Source organism: Sinocyclocheilus rhinocerous, unplaced genomic scaffold, assembly GCF_001515625.1.
Source record: "Sinocyclocheilus rhinocerous isolate Xijiao unplaced genomic scaffold, SAMN03320098_v1.1 scaffold231, whole genome shotgun sequence".
Classification (NCBI taxonomy): domain Eukaryota; kingdom Metazoa; phylum Chordata; class Actinopteri; order Cypriniformes; family Cyprinidae; genus Sinocyclocheilus; species Sinocyclocheilus rhinocerous.
The window spans coordinates 768403-787667 of NW_015640454.1; the positions used below are offsets into that span (position 1 = coordinate 768403).

The following is a 19265-nucleotide window of genomic DNA, read 5'->3' on the forward strand; positions in this document are numbered from 1 at the left end:
ACAGCGGAGCTGAATGAGATGCAGATTCACTCTCTGCCAGCAGGTGGCGCTTAAAGCGTTTCCTTGGTTTCCGCTGTAAACAAAGCAGCGCTGCACTTATGAACTTTAATATGCTTTATACAGAGGCAAGATGAAAAGAAAAAATACCATCTAAACTTTTCTAAAGACAGTAAGTTCCCCTCAGACATACATTCAAATAAACTCCTACCCCTAATTGAATCGCGATTAGTTTAGCATCTCAATCGATTTGAATCGTCACATATTTTAATCGATTTTCAACCGGCTCGCGGTTAATCGTTACATCCCTAGCAAGGATGCATTAAATTGATCAAAAATCACATTTAAGGCATTTATAATGTTACAAAACACTTGCGTTTTTTTTTCTATTCATCAAAGAATCCCAAACAGAAAAATGTATGACGGTTTCCACAAAAATATTAAGCAGCACAACTTTTTCAGCATTGATAATGATACGAAATGTTTCTTGAGCAAATCGGCATATTAGAATGATTTCTGAAGGATCATGTGACACTGAAGACTGGAGTAATGATGCTGAAAATTCAGCATTGCATCACAGGAATAAATTATTATTTTAAATGGCAATAATATTTCACAATATTACTGTTTTTATAATCAAATAAATACAGCCTTGGTGAACATAAAAGAAACAAACTTTTGATCGGTAGTGTACTTTTCATTATGTACTGGAAAATATTGTGCATTTAAATATATATATATATAGTGTTAGATAGATTGTACCTTTTTCATTTGCATCAAGATACAATTCATTATTACTTCAATTTTATTTAATTAAACATTTTGATAATCTCAAAGTGGACTAATCTCGGGCACTATTTCAGTCTATCACAAAATACCCACACAAATGCATACTTCAAAAATACAACAGAAACAGTATATACAGTACTTTTGACATTCTGCGTTCACTGTACTATGATTTGGGACTTCACCCTAATCTTGCATGCTATTTAGGATGAATACAATGTAAACAGGGATGCAGCCAAAGGGTTTATTCAGTCTGGATCTTTGATTCCAGGATAGACTGAATTTGCTATGGTATGCAATCCTAAATTACACTTTTAGGGTCAGATTGGGTGTAGAGTGTACAGATCCTCATGCTTTGGAAACATCTGTTACCAAGCAGAAAATATAATTGTAATCAATTCCTGTTTATGCAGTTTAACATAACAGGTACTGTATAAACGCAGGAGAGCATGGGCTATGGGATCCCATTGTCATGGCAGCAGCGAATCCACAATCTATCTGGATATTTATCAGTTTTTCTGAGAGGCTAGAGAGAGAGATTGGAGTCAGGCAGCGGAGGACATAACTCAAGACCAGAAATCCAGAGCACCAAATAAGGCAGGACGGGGATCTCCTCTGCTTTTGCCTGTTTCCATCCAAGAATTACTCCCTGTTTAAGAAAAAAACACCTCCAAACAAATAGAGCCATGCATTTTAATCAAACTAACCTTTCATATCAAGTTGTAAATCTAAAATTTGGAACAATGTTCACTTTACCAATAAAATGCAGGCTCCACAAAGACTTTTATTCACTAATTATCTAGTTTTATCTATGTACTGATGCTTCAAAGAACCTAAAAACACTGATCTGAAGAACTTATAATGTCAATTTCCAAAGAAGCTTATAGCAACTCAAGAACAACATAGAGCCTAAATGTTGGGTTTTTCTAAGAAGAACCATTATTGAGTGCAAACCACACTAAAGCTAACAACTGTAGAAATGAGATAAATGTAATTAAAATCCCAGGAAACTACTCACCGTTTAAAAAAACACCTCCAAACAAATACAGTCATGCATTTTAATCAAATGAACTTTTTATATCAAGTTGTAAATCTAAAATGTTTGTGTTCACTTAACCAATAAATACTCCTAAAAAGTGGTTTTACACTGTTTTGGTGGAACTTTAAATCTCCACAAAGACTTTTATTTAACAATTCTCTAGTTTCATGTACCAATGCTCAAAAAATCTAGAATCCAAAACACTGATTTGAAGAACCTATAATATCTCCCAAGAACCACATAGCAACTCAAGAACACTACAGAACCTAAATGTTGGGTTTTTGCTAAAACATACCATTACTGAGTGCTTGCAAACCACACCAAAGATCATGACTGTAGAAATTACATGATTAAAACCCCAGGAAAGTTGAGTCTGGGGAAATTAATATTCCTACATGAGATCTTCCAGGATTAGTCACAAAATGAGCTCTGGAATTTTTGTTCAATTTCATGATTGTAAGCACCTGCTAAAGTTCATGTCAAGTCTAATTATATTCTTTCTTTCCTTCCCATAAAACAAGTGTAGTTCTCCCCCATTGATTATTGGTCATGTACCACAAACATTCTGCTGCATGCATTTGGACTGGCGTGATTCAAGGGTTAGTAATCTCTTGTACAGCTAAAACTCACACACACACACACACAGTCACACAGTCACACAGCAGAAAAGTGATAAAACTCTTATCAATCTCAAGGGGAAAGCATTTAACCCCTGTGATGCCAACAATTAGTCTCCATTATTCTTCAAAGATAAAGCCCTACCTCCTCTGGGTGAACTAGACAGAATATATACATGTCATATAATAAAGTAGGAATTCTCCTGTGAGGCCTAATCTAGGCGTTTCACTCTCTGGGATGTTTTCATTTCATTCCCATGTGTCTCCCTGACTGCAGTGCACTGATTAGCCAACATGACTGATCAATACTGATCCACTACAGTGCAAAAGAGCTCATTCTGCTCACAAGATCAAAGATTAACCACCAGTTTGCAGTCAGGACTCACAATTCAGACCTGAATAGATGAATCCATTCTGATCAATATGACAGAAGTTCACAATTCCTCACCAAGCACTATAAAAAAAGACACCAGATTTAAATTAGAATGCCTCTTTTCATTAGAAACTTGCAAACTTTATCACAAGCTTCATTGCAGTTGCTTATTTGTAATAAGTTAAACTAATGTGACTAGATAAGCCTATTGCTTCTGTTGGTTTACTTCCTTACTGGGAAAGAAATGAGTTGTGTTTCCTGTTTCCAAGGAAAAAAATACATGGGTCGGGAATCTCTGATTAATTCCATTACCATCCCCATCAAAATGACCTAATGATCCACTATAACTACTTCTAATACTTAGGGAGGGTTAGTGACTTAAAACCACTTAAAAGTATATTAAAACCACTCTGCTTTTGATACAAATTTGAATAATACTTCTTCTAATCTTTATCATTTTTGCCTATCAGACAATGTAACGGGTGAAAACAATCTCATAAACTCACATTTAAAGAGGGACTCAAGCCATCTAGGAATGAGAATATCATAGAGACTTCTAGGTCACATTAACAAACCTTTGACAAAATGTTGTCAACAAAATGCCCATTGTCTATTGTCAATAGTGTAGCGATGTAAGAAGGTCAGCCCACATAGAAATCACTTTCAAACTAAGCAGATTTCTATTTGTCAACGTGGCAAATCCGCATGACCAATTTGAACCTGTTGCGAAATTTGTGTGGGGAAGTCTTTTGCCCTCACACATAATTTGCGAGTGTGGTTTCCAATTGAAATGACTGGATTTTGCCAGTGAAAACTGCTGAATAAAATTAAGTAACACCACAACTTTACTTAGAACCTAGCAACCACCCAGAAACCTTAAAAAACAACCTGAGAACTGTAACAACATTGGTGCATTGACCACCATCAACTTCTACATTGGCAGAAAAACATTTTAATTTAAAATTAAAAATATAAAAGCCTAAATTAAACTTATATTGATACAGAAAAAAAAAATTTCCCCCCAAATATACCATTCTAGAATTCCATTGCCTATTATTTTTATGCTCAGACTCCAGTCATGTGGGAGAATTGAACAGGAGCATGTGAAAAACTGTTTTATGAATGTAGCAGGTCTAAATCTGTTACTCACGCTGGTCTGGATGTCACACCAAGAATCTGACCCTGTAGTCAGCAATTACCGTCTAGATGCCTGAAGGACGCTCCCTCTCATTAAGAAGTATGTGACATACGGACCCTACGGTCTGCAGTCTGCACTGCACCTTAAGTGACCTTCATAAGTAAAAACCATAAACATAACATGAGATGCATATCAACAAATGCATTATTTTAATATATAATATTTTATTACTTTATGATGTAATATGACTAGCGTAAAAAAAACACAGTGGCACCAAAACTTATTTGGATACTTATCTGAATGTCACTGCATTAGTAATACCACACCAAGTGGCATCTGCAAACAGTCTACATTTTCTCAGAACTAACTAAAGTCACATTTCAGAGCCATTTTTGCAATGACTTTTAATCTAACTGACACTAAAATAATTTTAGTGAATGTAAGAAGTTCGGCAACCCTGATTTTGCCAATTAGAACATCATTGTGGATCAACATCAATCAATCAGAATGATTGGGAAAGGGCCAGAGTTCTGTAAGGTCTAGTTTCAGAGGCTTGTACACCTCAACATATCATTTCCCTCTAGTTTAGTGGTAGTAAATGGTTAGGGTTAAGTTTAGGACTGTGATCGTTTGATAAAACTGTTGTTGATGTTAATCCAGCAACATCACAGTGACCAATAAGATCACACAGGTGTCCAAGCCAAAATAGCCATAACCACAGGTGCTGCCATCACATTAACCACATCTATAGACATGTCCCACTAACATTTAACTATCAAAAAGTATCAAAAATACTGTTTGTCTTGATTTTAAACAGTGTAACAGAGTTTAAAACGTGTGCTTGTGATATGTTGCCACTTGGTTTGACATCTTGTTATCTAATATGCAATGACATTCAAACATTTTAAGTGTGACTTGAGTGTTCAAATCCTTGTATCATACGCTCTCTGGCATCTTTACATTCACAATTTCCATTTCACTTCCAGGCAGCCACAAAGCATGAATCCCTCATTATGTTTCTCTCTGGCGTATAACATGCTGACTGACACATTCTGACCCTTTGAGGGCTGAAGCTGTTATATTCAGGTGACAGACACACAGACATTCATCATCTGAAAGACAGGTGAGTAAGGTGATACTTTACCTTCGATATGATTAACGGCTCGTCGTGTTCAAGCCCACCTTTGAGCGTGAAACCCCAGGGCGCTCCACCCTGCAACTGAGCCTCGACGAACACGAACTTTCCCTTTTGGATCACGGCACTGTTGCTGCCTGGAAAACTATTATCCATCGCTGGAATGTTGGGGGAAAAGAATGGACGAGGTCGCCCCTTAATAACTCAGTCAACCAATAAACTCCGTCCAAGGATGTTTCTTCTCAGTCAAAACTTGATGGGTCATTTCCTCGAATTACTTCATTGGGGATAATTTAACAATCCCGATTCTTGTTTCTAGCACCTACCTTACATCCCTTACCTGCCAGTCAGATTCAAGGAACGACACCACAACTTTTCCAGCCTTTCAAAAAATTTACATTTGAAAATAAGCAGTCAAATCTGATTTCGTGTACTACTTCTCCGGGCAGTGGTCTCACTTTTAAACTCCGTTTGTCAGCCCTTGCTCGCTTCCGACTTCATTTTTACATCACAATAGAATTTGATTCATTTCACTGCGTCCGCAGAAAGCCGCGCGCTCAGATTCCTGTCAGGAAGAAAAAGTTCCTGCGCGAGCTTCCCAAATCATCGAATCGGTGCGAGCCCGCGTTTCAGCTTTTAAAATACATAGTCTTTAAGTTTTCTTTTCTTGTTGATGCGCTGAAACTCTCAGCAGCAGCCATGGATGAGGGAGTCTGTGCTCGACCCCCCCCACACCCACCTAACTCCACAGTTCATCGGAATGGTGGTGACACGCATGCGCGAACTGTGCAGACCGCTCCACCACATTGAAATAATACAACAGCTCCCGAAATCACGTACTATAGTGCCTATGACCGAAACTGCCTGACATAATATAGTCAAATCACCACCTTGTCCTCCCACATAATGCAGGGAAAACATACAAAAAGAATTATAACAAGTCTGGTCAAGTCATCCGATTCATATTTCGAAGTATTTTGCACGCATTCTGCTTTCCTTTCTCTCAAAGATTTCATCATTTTACTCAAAAGATTTGGATGAATAGATTTGACTGGAGTCCTTACCCGCAGTTTAACTGCTCAAGGGAATGGATATCAAGTTTTCTCGCCTCAGATAATCTCGGTTATTTAGGTTAAACACTTCTACCGTCCCAGAACTGGCCTTAAATGTTCTGTAAGCGATTTGAATACCAATCATATATCGCCCGTGTTATTACTGTAATAAATATCTCTGTTTCTTTGACAATCATATGTGAACTGCAAACTGGAGTCACACACTGAATCTGAGCAGCGGGCCGCCCTTTTTTACCCAATCACGAACGCCCTCTACCTGTCAATCATTTTGCGCGTTCAGGTTTGCTGACATGAGGTTTTCTGTCAAGGCTTTTGTGGGCGGGGTTATAAGGAAAGTGGGCGTGGTTGCACGGGTTGGCGTTGTTTAATCGTGGCGTCATTTTGTAGGCCAAATAGTGATTTTCAATACCTTTTTAGAATGTCAGATTTCCGTTCATTCTTAAAATAAGGCCTGTGCTTAACATTAGTCAAATAGATTTTCATGTTTTGTTCTATAACCTAAACGCTGCACAATTGTACCTCAAATATGACTGTGTAATTTGTTATATTTGTATTCATAAATCAAATTGCTATTCTAAAAACCCATTGGATTTTGGCTCAAAATCCAATGGGTTTTTAGAATAGATAACAGTTTTGTTTTTTTACAGACTTTAGCAAAATGTCTGAAATCATTTGCTGCACATTTAAAATGTAAATAAATAAAACTTTGCACCATGCAAAGCGTCTAAACCTATGACAGTGAAGATATGTGCCCGTGCTCTTGTGCTGTTTAAAGTTGACTGGTGATACACAGTGAATCAGTATGCTTCAAATATAAAACAGATGTCTAACTTTTGCCCAGCATTCTGGGGTGTTAAAGCAAAAGCATCTGGAAATGTAAAAATGTGGTTTAAAAGTTGAAGATATGCAAGTTTTATTTACTTTGTCTTTATTAAAATGGATTTAGATGTTCAAATTAATATACTGAAAATTTTATTCAAATTAATGTCGACATTGTAAAGTAGAAACAGCTGGAGAACCATGGTAAATATGTCATTTATATTAATTCTGGCCAACCCTGACCTGTTAGTCATCATCTTAACCTGTTTTTACTTGTCTCTACCAGCAGCAGCTGCAAGACCTGACCTCTGTTGTAAATGAAATAACACTCCTGCGGGGCAAGTTTTACCCATACTTTATTTTGTCCTCCTTACAGTATTACTGAAATTTGATTACTCCATGTATTCATCTTAGAAAAGCATGTTCAGTTTTGTTTTTGAGGTGCTGCAGGGTCTGACTCCCTTTATTGGCAGCATGATCCTCAAGTAAAAATTGTAAAAATATTATACTTTCTGTAAATGCAAGACCAGCTCAGAGAGAGGTAGTTGATTAGCACAACTCATTGTGAAAATCAAACAAACATTTTTTTGCTTTATAAAAACGAATTTTGAAGTTAGAAAGAACCTGTCTCTGTGTTGGTTTCTCAGTAAAACATTTTCCTGTACCTCTTTCATGGTCATTGAAAGCTCCAAAGGTACCTTTCATCATTACAATGGCACACCTGCGGCATAGTGTAACAGGTGTGGCTACTGAGGCAGCCTCAAGACACATCTGAACATGTTTACCAATGACATCATACCTATGAGGTCATTTCCTGATGTCTAACTTACAGAAACAAACAAACAACAGAACAAAACAACTTGCAGAACCCCTTTGTACATGATGTTTTTCAGCGCTGGCACACATACCACTTTGGCATACATGGATGAAATGCTAATAGATTTTTGCGGTATGTAACTCATATAAAACCTTAAAGTGTTTTTAGTGGTCTAGTCATAATATGAATACCATTCTGTAATACATGCAAGTGGTTGACCCATTTAGGGACCATCTTTTTAAGGAATCATCTTCTCTATCACTACATCTGGATTTTTTCATTTGTTATATAGATGTTCAGGAGTAGTGAGAGTGTTTTGACAGCCTAATAGCATAAAGGAGTGTTATGTTTTCCCATAATTGATCATTATGGGAAAAATATACTCACCCTCAAGCCACCCAAAATGTAGATGGTTTGCTTCTTCATCAGAACAGATTTAGAGGAAATTTAGCATTCCATCAGTTGCTCACCAAAGGATCCTCTGGAGTGAATGGGTGCCGTCAGAATGAGAGTCCAAACAGCTGATAAAAACATCACAATAATCCACAATAATCCACACCACTCCAGTCCATCAATTAATGTCTTGTGAAGTGATAAACTGCGTGTTTGTAAGAAACAAATCCATCAAGATGTTTTTAACTTCAAACCGTTGCGCTTCCAGCTGAAATACAAATCTTATATTGCTTTCTCCAGTGAAAAAGTAATTTCATCTGAATCGGGAGAGAAATATGCACAGATCAAACACCATTTACAGACCCAAACCATCCAAAACATTTCTAAACAAATATGTGTGTGGATTTTGATGTGAGAGGACAACAGGGGATTGATTTTTTTATTTTTATTTTTTATGGATGAAGCATTATTATGGATTATGGACTCATATTTTGGCTAGAAGTGACGGTTTAAATTTAAAACACCTTAATGATTGATTTGTTTCTTACAAACACGCAGCTTTTCACTTCACAAGACATTACTTGATGGACTGGATTGGTGTGGATTATTGTGATGTTTTTATCAGCTGTTTGGACTCTCCTTCTGACGGCACCCATTCACTCCAGAGGAACATTGGGGAGCAAGTGATGTAATGCTATATTCCTCCAAATATGTTCCAATGAAGAAACTCATCATCATTTTGAATGGCTTGAGGGTGAGTACATTTTCATCTTTGGTGTAACTATTCCTTTAAAAAGAATATTCAAAGTATTCAAATAAGAGCCCAAAAGTGTTCTTTAAAAGCTGAAACACATTTTATCAGCTGTTTGGACTCTCCTTCTGACGGCACCCATTCACTCCAGAGGAACATTGGGGAGCAAGTGATGTAATGCTATATTCCTCCAAATATGTTCCAATGAAGAAACTCATCATCATTTTGAATGGCTTGAGGGTGAGTACATTTTCATCTTTGGTGTAACTATTCCTTTAAAAAGAATATTCAAAGTATTCAAATAAGAGCCCAAAAGTGTTCTTTAAAAGCTGAAACACAAACATTCTCCCAGACTGTACACGAAGACCTCGCTCTCATTTGGATGACTGGGAGGTTTGAGTTGCCACAAACAACAGTTAGTACATACTGAGGCCGTCAGAGTGCGCTAAACACACATGTAGAACGCTAATTTATTCCAGTTTTGAGCTCTGAAGAGATTTAATAATTGCACAATGAAGCATCCGACATGAGAAAGCCCACCATAGTTTCAAAAACGTTTTTACAAACTCTTACACGCACAGGCTTTAATGTTCAAATCTGGACTGACCTACAAATGTGTGGGTGGTCTCTTTTACAGTGTCTAATTTTAATATAAACACGTTTTCTAAATGTTTAAAGTGCATAATTAAATTCGGATTTGATGTTTAATTTGATTAAAATGTTTATGAGTGCAGATAATAAACAGTGGCGCTATAGCAGACAGCTTGTTTTCCTGTATTTATGTAACGCACACACAAACACATGCGCGCCGAGTTTGCATGCTGAGAGGTGCTGAGAGTTTGCCAATAAAATAGCGTTGGTGTTCAAAGCTTCTTAGGGACAGTATCACATTGCATTGCCACAATAAACAGTATAACAAACAAATACACACACACACTTAGCCGTAATAAACATATCTCATGTGTACATGTGAGTCATAATACACACAACATAGAGTTGAAATAAGTGGATAAGGCTGTATTTATTCAACCAAAGATACAGTAAGAACTGTAATGTTGTGAAATATTATTACAATTTAAAATAACTCTTTTCTATTTGAATATATTTTAAAATGTAATTGATTCCTGTGATCAAAGCTGAATTTTCAGCATCATTAATCTTCAGTGTCACATGATCCTTCATTCTAATATGCTGATTTGATGTTTAAGAAAGATTTTTATTATTATTATCAGTAATGAAAACAGCTGTGCTTCATGTTTTTGATGAAACTGTGATAAACTACCATTCAAAAGTTTGGGGTAAGTAGGATTTATTATTATTATTTTTTTTTAAGTAGCCTACTTTTATTCATCAAGGGTGCATCAAATTGATCAAAAGTGACAGTAAGATTTCTATTTCAAAGAAATGCTGTTCTTTTGAACTTTCTATTTATCAAAGAATCTTGAAAAAAAAAAATGTAGCATGATTTCCAAAAAATATTAAGCAGCACAACTGTTTTCAACATTGAAAAAAAAATTGCATTTTAAAATATATTCAAATGAAAAACATTTATTTAAAATTTTTATTTCACAATATTACCGTTTTTACTGTATTTTTGATCAAGTAAATGCAGCCTTGATGAGCATAAGAGACATCTAAAAAACATAAAAACAAATCATAATTATCCCAAATGTTTGACCGGAAGCATAAAAACTTAAAAAAAAAAATAAATAAAAAAAGATCAGCACATGGATTTGTGGCCTTTACCCTAATTTCACTGCATGTAAACATTGATGTGCATGCATTATGAGCATGACTTTTTATGTATTGACATCAAAACGAGGAAAGCAAGATCAGTCCACATCTAATAGTTTTCTGTTTTCGTGTTTATTGAATGAGCTGAATTTTTTAGTTGTTGTAAACACACTCAATGATAAACCCATATCAGCCGACCTCTTGGTTAAGACACGTGATGACAGTGTGCTCAGACAGTTCAATGAGTCTTTACTCAACAAAATCCCTGATCCATTCGAACTCAATTAACTTTTATAAATTGAAATGATGAAATCGCTGCACTTCCTTTTCGCCCTGAAATTGCTTCAGAATACCATCAGCTTCTAGTGCATCAGTATTTAAATAAGCTATGAAAACTTCATTTTGCTTTGAAGTTCTGCACCGCAAAGGCTGAAAAAGTGCTAGGAATTACAGGATGAAAGCTAAATACAGAGGTTTTGCGGTGTAATAATCAGGTTAAAGCAGGTGTGACACTATAACCCACTAAAGGCCGTCAGCGCCGTGGGTTTGCTCTGTTATCCTGGGAGTCTATTCCTGTTTTCTGGCCTTTCATACACACTATCCTTTTATAGCGTGGTCTGTTGAAGGGCAACAGCAGTCATGTGGCTATAGCAGTATGAGAGAGAGATATGTTTTATTAATAGTTTCAAGTGCAGCGAATTTCCATTAAAGTCTGCAATGCTGGGGTGTTTTGAGTGTCTATATGGAGGCACATGACATATGAGGGTCACTAAATAATGATAGAAGTTTCTTTTTGGTGTGAACTGTTCCTTTAAGCAATTTTAGCATTGCGTTGACACACAGTGCACTTACTGCAGGGACAGTTTCCCTGGAGCTCAAGGACACACTGGTGATGGGGTAACTGAGCAACATTTCAGTTCATGAATCATCCTTTAGCAGGGTTAGAAATGAAGACCTTTGGGATACAAGGAGATTTAGTTAACTCCTAATATGCCTCCAGTACTATGATATGATAGATCCAACTATGTCATACACTACCATTTAAAAGTATGGAGTCTGTATGATTCTGAAAGGATGTATTAAATTGATCAAAAGTGACAAAAATATTTTTATAATGTTACAAAAGATTTCCATTATAAACAAATCAAAGGATCCTGAAAATAATGCACCAGTTTTCACAAAAATATGAAGCGGCAAAAACTATTTTCAACATTGATAATAACAAGAAATGTTTCTGGAGCATCAAATCAGCATATTAGAATGATTAAGGATCATGTGACACTGAAGACTGGAGTAATGATGCTGAAAATTCAGCTTTGCATCACAGGAATAAATTACATTTTAAAATATATTCAAATAGTTAACAGTTATTTTAAATGATAATAATTTTTCACAATATTACTGATTATACCGTATTTTTGATCAAATAAATGCAGCCCTGGTGAGCAGAAGTATTGGTGAGACATCTACATGAGAGATGGATAGAGAGGTCGGAGGTCAAACACTGCAATACAAACCCTGCAACCTTTGCATAGATCTAAACTGTCATACTTTGTCATATGATACATAAAATCCCCTTTGGCTGTATGTCAGAGTCCTTCTGTGGTGTCAGTTGGTTGTAAATTTTGTTGGTCATAGAAACAGAATAAAGTGAAGCCTGAAGGGTGTAAATGAGAAATCTATTAAAAGCAATAGCATTGACCTCTTTTTCTGCTTAAAACACACACTTTAACACTTTTAAAATAAACACACTCTGGAGTATCTGAACTGCCTGTGGATCAGAAACAGAATAATGCAAACTAATTCAAACTCCTCCCATGAATACAGATACTACATCCACTATTTCTTCTTACCATGGCATTACCATAAAATTTAACATAGAAAAATGGTATAATGGTAATTTCTTAAAGTGCGTCTTTTAAGCACCATGGTATAAATATGGCAATTAGTGCCATGGCATCACAGTTTTTGTAAAGGTCAGCGTGGACTAAACATGATTTTCTACAGAATATTGTACTCATATGGTATTTCCTGAAAGTTATAGATATGTACATGAATGTTAACAGTTAGCTTTGGATCCTGTGCTGTGAAATTAACAATTTGCATCATAGCTCTTGCTAGTTCGTGCATTTACGTTCATGCATTTGGCAGATGCTTTAATTTGAAGCGACTTACATTGCATTCAAGGTATTCAATTTGATCAGTTCATGCATGGTTATTCCTGCTTAAACTAGCTCAAAGTAAATTTGCAGATCTTCTCTGGTTGGCTAGATGGTCTCTTAGCCATTAAAACCAATGAAACAGACCAGCCTGAGCAGTGAAAACAAACTTGGCTGCTGCCATATGGCCACTTAAAGCTGTTTTAAACATTTTCTTATGCAGGAATAAATTAGGCCACTGAAAGCTAAACCGATTTTAGACTAAAGTCAGATGTCCGTTCTCTCTGAGGAGGGCTGGGATATTCAGAGATGACCCCCTTTCTATCTCTGTCTGCAGCCTTCATCAAGACTCTGTTTAGATGAATTGGTGCCGCGTGACAGTTTAGATGTTTATGAGTTCTTTTGAGCTTTCTGTTCATCAAAGAATCCTGAGAAAAATGTATCACATTTCCACAAAAATATGAAGCAGCACAAGTGTTTTCAACATAATAATAATCAGAACATAATAATAATAATAATTAGAAATGTTTCTTGAGCAGCAAATCAGAATGATTTCTGAAGGATCATGAGGACTGGGGTATATGATGCTGAAAATTCAGCTTTGATCACAGGAATCAATTACATTTTACAATATATTCAAAAAGAAAACAGTTATTTTGATTTGTAATAATATTTCATAATATTAAATTTTTTTACTGCATTTTTGGTCAAATAAAAGTAGAGACTAAACAGAAGAGACTTCTTTAAAAAACATAAAAAATCTTACCGCCCCCAAATTAAACAGTTTAGACATTTACGAGTTCCATACTGCATTTCATTTGCTTTGACTGGCATATATTTGTCTAAGCTAATTTGGTTTTCATTTTTAGGCTCTTTATCTCTCTCTTTTGTTTGAGTTTGCTAGTATTCTGACCTTAAATTACTCCTCTTGTTGTGGTAAAATGAATCATTTACAGGCCTGTGGAGCTCTGGCAACTCGTGACGCACCACATGCTCTAGATCTGTTTATATGTCACACATACTGAACACAGAAATTCTTTGTGAAAAAAGAATACAAGGAATGCAATTATGTCATCAATCTTGCATCACATATAGAATGTTTCTTCACATGTCTCAACCTTCCTTTGAACCCATAAATGTTTCATGATCCCGTCAGAGGCCAAAGTCACTGTCTGTTTGGGGAGTAAAACAGCGAATAGTGCTGCAGTGGAATGAAGCTTAAATAAGCACCGCAATATAAGGCCGTCAGTGAAGAGGACCTGATTCATTTCCCTTTGATTTTCATTATGACAGCAGAGTCGGGTTTCTGATTATGGTAGTTTATCATATTGTCCGTACGTCAAGGACACCAAAAACCATTCGCTTTCAAGCCAAATTGTATTTTCAGACTTGGCCAAGAAAGTGAAATATTGACATTCGTGTTCTCAGTCAAAAAGAGCTTCTGTATGCATCTCTTCGACCTGCGCTGGAAAGATAAATACTATCTTATCGAAAAAGAAAGATAAATTGTGTCAATAGTTTTTGCTTACAGTGGGGCACATGTGCACAGGACAATGACTCATTGTCAATATAATAATTAATTTTATTGAATTAAGTCATTTACTGAGTGACATTTACTGATTTACAGTTAAACATACGTTTAAAGGTCAGAAACAGTATTACACCTGAATATCACAGAAAAACAAAAACAGTTAAAGCCAAAAGACAAATAAACATGTTTAGTCAAAAGTGTAAGCAGCAAAGGGTTTAAGGCAATCGTTGTGAAACAATAAAAAATGTATTCATATATATATATATATATTATAATTCATTGCTATCTAAACTAAAAAGCATTAAATCTCTGTAAATAATTAGAGTCTGCTACATGCAGTTGACAGTGATGCAAACAAAGCTACAGTGATGTCGTCAGCAGAAATGATGTAATAGAATTAAAGGAACAGCAGCTGTTAAGCAGAGGCTGTATGCGGACAGTCCAGCCTGGGATTGGGACGATTAAGCTGATTTTATGTCAGCGTTTAACAGATTAGAGTAAGAGCAGGATGCCAAACTGCCATACAAAGAAAACTGTGTTTTTGGCTGGTGGGTGTTTTGCATTGGTCAAGCAGTTCACACAGCATTCACTACCGGACAATCATATCACAGGCCTGAAAGATACTCTATGCAAGTACATGAACGCTAAAGTTTCTAGTAATTCAAACTGAAATGCATTCTGAAATGTGTCAGACAGCCATTTTAAAATGCTGTTGTATTTTCAGTGTCGCATTTGATCACATTTGATGGAAACTGTCTCCCCCTGAGAACTGAGCTTGCTAATGTAATCAGGCATGCAAAATATGTGGGACACTTGCATAGAGTATGCTTCCAGATAAGTGAGATCATGAAAAGATCAGTGTGATTCTTGCAACATTTTTGATTAAAATAATTGTTCACACACAAACCATTCTGATAAGCTTTAAAAAAAAACATGTTTCAATTTCTGGAAGCATTAGGATTTTCCCTTATACATGAAAGACAAAACTTTTTTTTGTGGATTTTCTCAATTTTGGTACTTTGCTGTTACAGGATTACAGTTTTATGCGCAGACACTTTCAGTACAATTGGATATAATCGACACATATCATTTATTGACATAAAAAAGTGCATATTTGTAATATTATAATCTTATTGCTATAGTAACAGTTCCACAGCCTCATGCTTTAATGGAATAATTCCGTAACAATTAATAATATTACAATATAATCATACATATTGGATTTCGATAATGCACTATGGATTGTTATTGCTGTATAGAGTTGGAAGAAGAGGGCTGCACGATTTGGGGATTACAATTTAAAATGTGAAAAAAAAATCGAGGTTTGATGTGCTTGTTAGTACTGCACAATATTGATTATATATCACTATAGCTATAAAATAATAATGCTAAAAAGTAATATTATAAAACGGATAGTTCTGGTCCTTGATTCTGATTGGCTGAGCCACGTTTGAAGCTGTTGTAAATTACTCTACAAACATACACCTTTGTTTACGTTTGTCTGTTGCTTGGCAACCACAACTGATTCTGAGGAACTACATTGTTTGGTGGAAGAATACTGTTTTTATTCATATCATTACACTTTATTTGCTCGGTTTTATTTTGTGAAACCTTACTACGTATATGGAATAACCATTTTATAAAAGCAATAAGCCCTGTGAAGCCGTGGTTTACAGTGAATTTATAACAGCTAAGGGGGTTTTAGGCACTCCGCTTCACGTCGTGCCTAACAACGCCCCTTAGCTGTTATAAATTCACTGTAAACCATGGCTTCTTGGGGCTAATTGCTTTAATAATTGTTGTTGTTATTAAATACAAATCTAAAATTTACTAAAAAAACAAAATAAGAAATATTACTATTGTAATATTTCACTAAAATAAAAAATGTAATCTTTAAGAAAAATAATATAATAATAATGATTTTATTTTATTTTACAACTGTAAAGTTACAATACTAATATTTATGGCTGTCTTTATTTATTTTCAAACAAACTTTTATATATTTTTTTATTTATTTAAACCACAGCCGTATCGTGATTTTCAATTTTATATTGATTAATCGTGCAGCCCTAGAAGATAGTCACCTCTGAGTTCAACAACATCCCCAGCACTTATCAAGATAGATGTCTTCATCTTGGCTTGTTAAAAAGAGATAGCGGTTTCCACACTCCTCCCAGCGAGAGATCCTTCCGTCTTCCACCAGGACGAACTTCCACTCCACCTGGCTCTCCACAGGGAGGCTGATAGTGTTGGCCCAGAACCCGTCCTTGGCTTTTTGCAGTGGAACAAATCTCTCCCAGGCCCCCAATTCCTGCAGGCTCCCGGTAACAGCCACTATCTGGCTTGGAGAGTATGTGATGTAGTGAATCCTGAAGGTTACGGTTACCGCTTGCGATAAAGGCGGAACAGTCGCTACTCTTTTATTAGCCGGTTCTTCATCATCTTTGGCTAAACCGGTCTTGACTTGCCCTTCTTTTTCTCGTTGCGTCTGTTTTTCTTTGGTTGCAGTTGGTGTAAGCCAAGGAAGATCTCTGAACTCTGGTGCTCCTACGTTTAGCCACTCGTTATTGTCCATAATGGCTTCCATGATGCTGATCTCATTCTTTTCATGTTTCTCCTCCATTGTCGCACCCTCTTCATCAGTTTTCTTCTCTTGTGAGAGGCTCACCTGTGTTGAAGACCCACCAATGAACGTATTATCTGCTTGGAAACCCAAGTAGTTCTGGAAGTCAAACCTGCTGCTGTGGTTGACCATTGTTTCCACAGCCGGGCTCAGGTTTATGGCGTCTGTGGCGTAGCTTCCACTGTCAAACCATGGCTGGCCTTTCATTTTCTCAACCGTATCCGTCTTCTTATCACAGCAACAGCAATCAAAGTTATTTGTTCGTGGAAAACGCCAATCATGATGGTCTTCAAACTTCTTGCTCGTGTCCTCCACTTCCTCCACAGTTGATGTCTTGATGTTTTCCTCTAATTGGATCTTACTGGGATTGGATAGGGCTTGGTCTGAAGAAGAATTGCTTTGAGTAATGACATGATCTTGATGTCTCTGATAAATGATCTCCCGAGCGCTTTCAGTTTCAGACGGTTCATCTGTTTCTACACTCACAGACTTGTCAAGATATTCTTCAGTTTCCTTCTCGACAGAATTGCGTTGGACGTCCAACTGCGTCGAACCTACACTCACATCAGCCAAAACCTCACGTCCACCACCATCATCATCCTCATGCTGAATATGTTCCTCACATTCCGTGTTTTCATCAGGATCCATTTCTAAACACTGATCCAGATCAGAATCCGTTTTTTCTCCCATTTCAGGTTCCCAGTCCATTAGAAGCTCATCTGTAAACTCCTCCAAGTCCTTGAGAGTGCTTTCATTCGGGTCTTTCTCTGGTACCTCCGTAGGAAGGAGCATGCTGTCAGTGGATGAGAGGTTAGTGGATTCACTGCACTTCTTCTGCTTTCCATCCTGACATACTCCTAAAAGAGAACGAAAATGCATTACGTCACTTGTGCTTCAAGTGATCAAACATTTATATGGGAATTATTTTAGCAAAGAACAGTCTTTTTTATCGCTTTACCTCTTTTTCATCCTTATTTTGACTCGAAATGTTATTGGTGCATTAATGTGTTCATTGGTTTTATGGATGTTAAACAATATTTGTAAGGAGAAAAACGGTTCATGGGAAAAGTGCAAGTCACTGTTTTTAAATCCAAAAATAGTCAATGTTAATGACCTGCAGTTGAAGTAGGTTACTTACTGAGGGACCTAGGCATGTAATAAATCAACCAAAAATCATCAGTAGTCAATCAGCAAAAAGCATGAGAAAAAATAAACTTCAGGACTGACTGACTAACTAGATTTGCATTTCTAGAAAGAAATACCAGTGCATACAGGGTAGCAAAATAATAGCGTCTACGTTTCAGCCTTTGGCTCTATGAAATGAAATGCTGCATCAGAGCTGCCTTCAACTTTGCACTGTATCAACACTCGGTTCATCTTGTATTCTTGGCAGCTGAACACGAGAGTCACTGTCAATCTTTCAACCAACCCTCAAACTGCATGCATATGATTGTGGAATATAATAGCCAGCAAACATTCAGACAAGACGAGGCTTCTTTGCTGCCTTTGCAGTGTAAAGACCTGTTAAACAGTTAGATGGTTAAAGAGATGCAAGAAAGAAAAGACTAATAACAATTCAGTGTGCAAATGAATGCAAGAAAAAAAAACACTGTTCAGACTGACCTCTTAGCTGAATTAAAAAAACACAAAACTCAAAGCTGCAGGTTTTCAGTGTTGCAGGAAAGTGGAGTAGTAAAAGTTTGGGATCTATCAAATGTTTTTAAAAAAAAAATATTATTTTACTTTTTTAAACCAAGGCTGCATTTATTTGATCAAAGACACAGTAGTAAAAAATGTAAAAACAGTAATATTGTAAAATTGTTACAGCTTAAAATAACGGTTTTCTATTGTAATATATTTAAAAATGTTTATTCCTGTGATGCAAAGCTGAATTTTCAGCATCATCACTCCAGTCTTCAGTGTCACATGATCCTTCAGAAATCATTCTAATGTGCTGACTTGCTGCTCAAGAAACATTTCTTATTATTATCATTAATAATCAGCATCCATTTGAAATAGAAATATTTTGTGACTTTAATGCCACTGTAACAATTTTATGCATCCTTAATGAATAAAAGTATTAATTTCTTAAAAAAACAAACAAACAAACAAAAACATGCAGACCCCAAACTTTTGAATGGTAGTGTATATTTGCACATTTTTAATGTTTTATTATTATTATTATTATTATTTGTGCCTAAGTGTGGCTTTATTGTAACGTTTTAGACAGTGTTCGAATTGTGTCAAAGCTCTTGGGGGGGGTCCCCCTAACCTGCCCCC

The 19265-nt window shown here is 36.3% G+C and overlaps 2 protein-coding genes across 2 annotated transcripts in view; both read right to left on the reverse strand.

Moving 5' to 3' along the window:
* Positions 1-5774, reverse strand: part of shroom3 (shroom family member 3) — a 60054-nt gene extending 54280 nt beyond the window's left edge. The window contains exon 1 of the mRNA XM_016569039.1: positions 5095-5774. Coding sequence (XP_016424525.1) covers positions 5095-5241 — 147 coding nt within the window. The 5' untranslated portion in view covers positions 5242-5774. The remainder of the gene's footprint in view (positions 1-5094) is intronic.
* A 10558-nt stretch (positions 5775-16332) lies between these two features.
* Positions 16333-19265, reverse strand: part of stbd1 (starch binding domain 1) — a 4559-nt gene continuing 1626 nt past the window's right edge. Inside the window, exon 2 of the mRNA XM_016569040.1 lies at positions 16333-17842. Coding sequence (XP_016424526.1) covers positions 16455-17842 — 1388 coding nt within the window. The 3' untranslated portion in view covers positions 16333-16454. The remainder of the gene's footprint in view (positions 17843-19265) is intronic.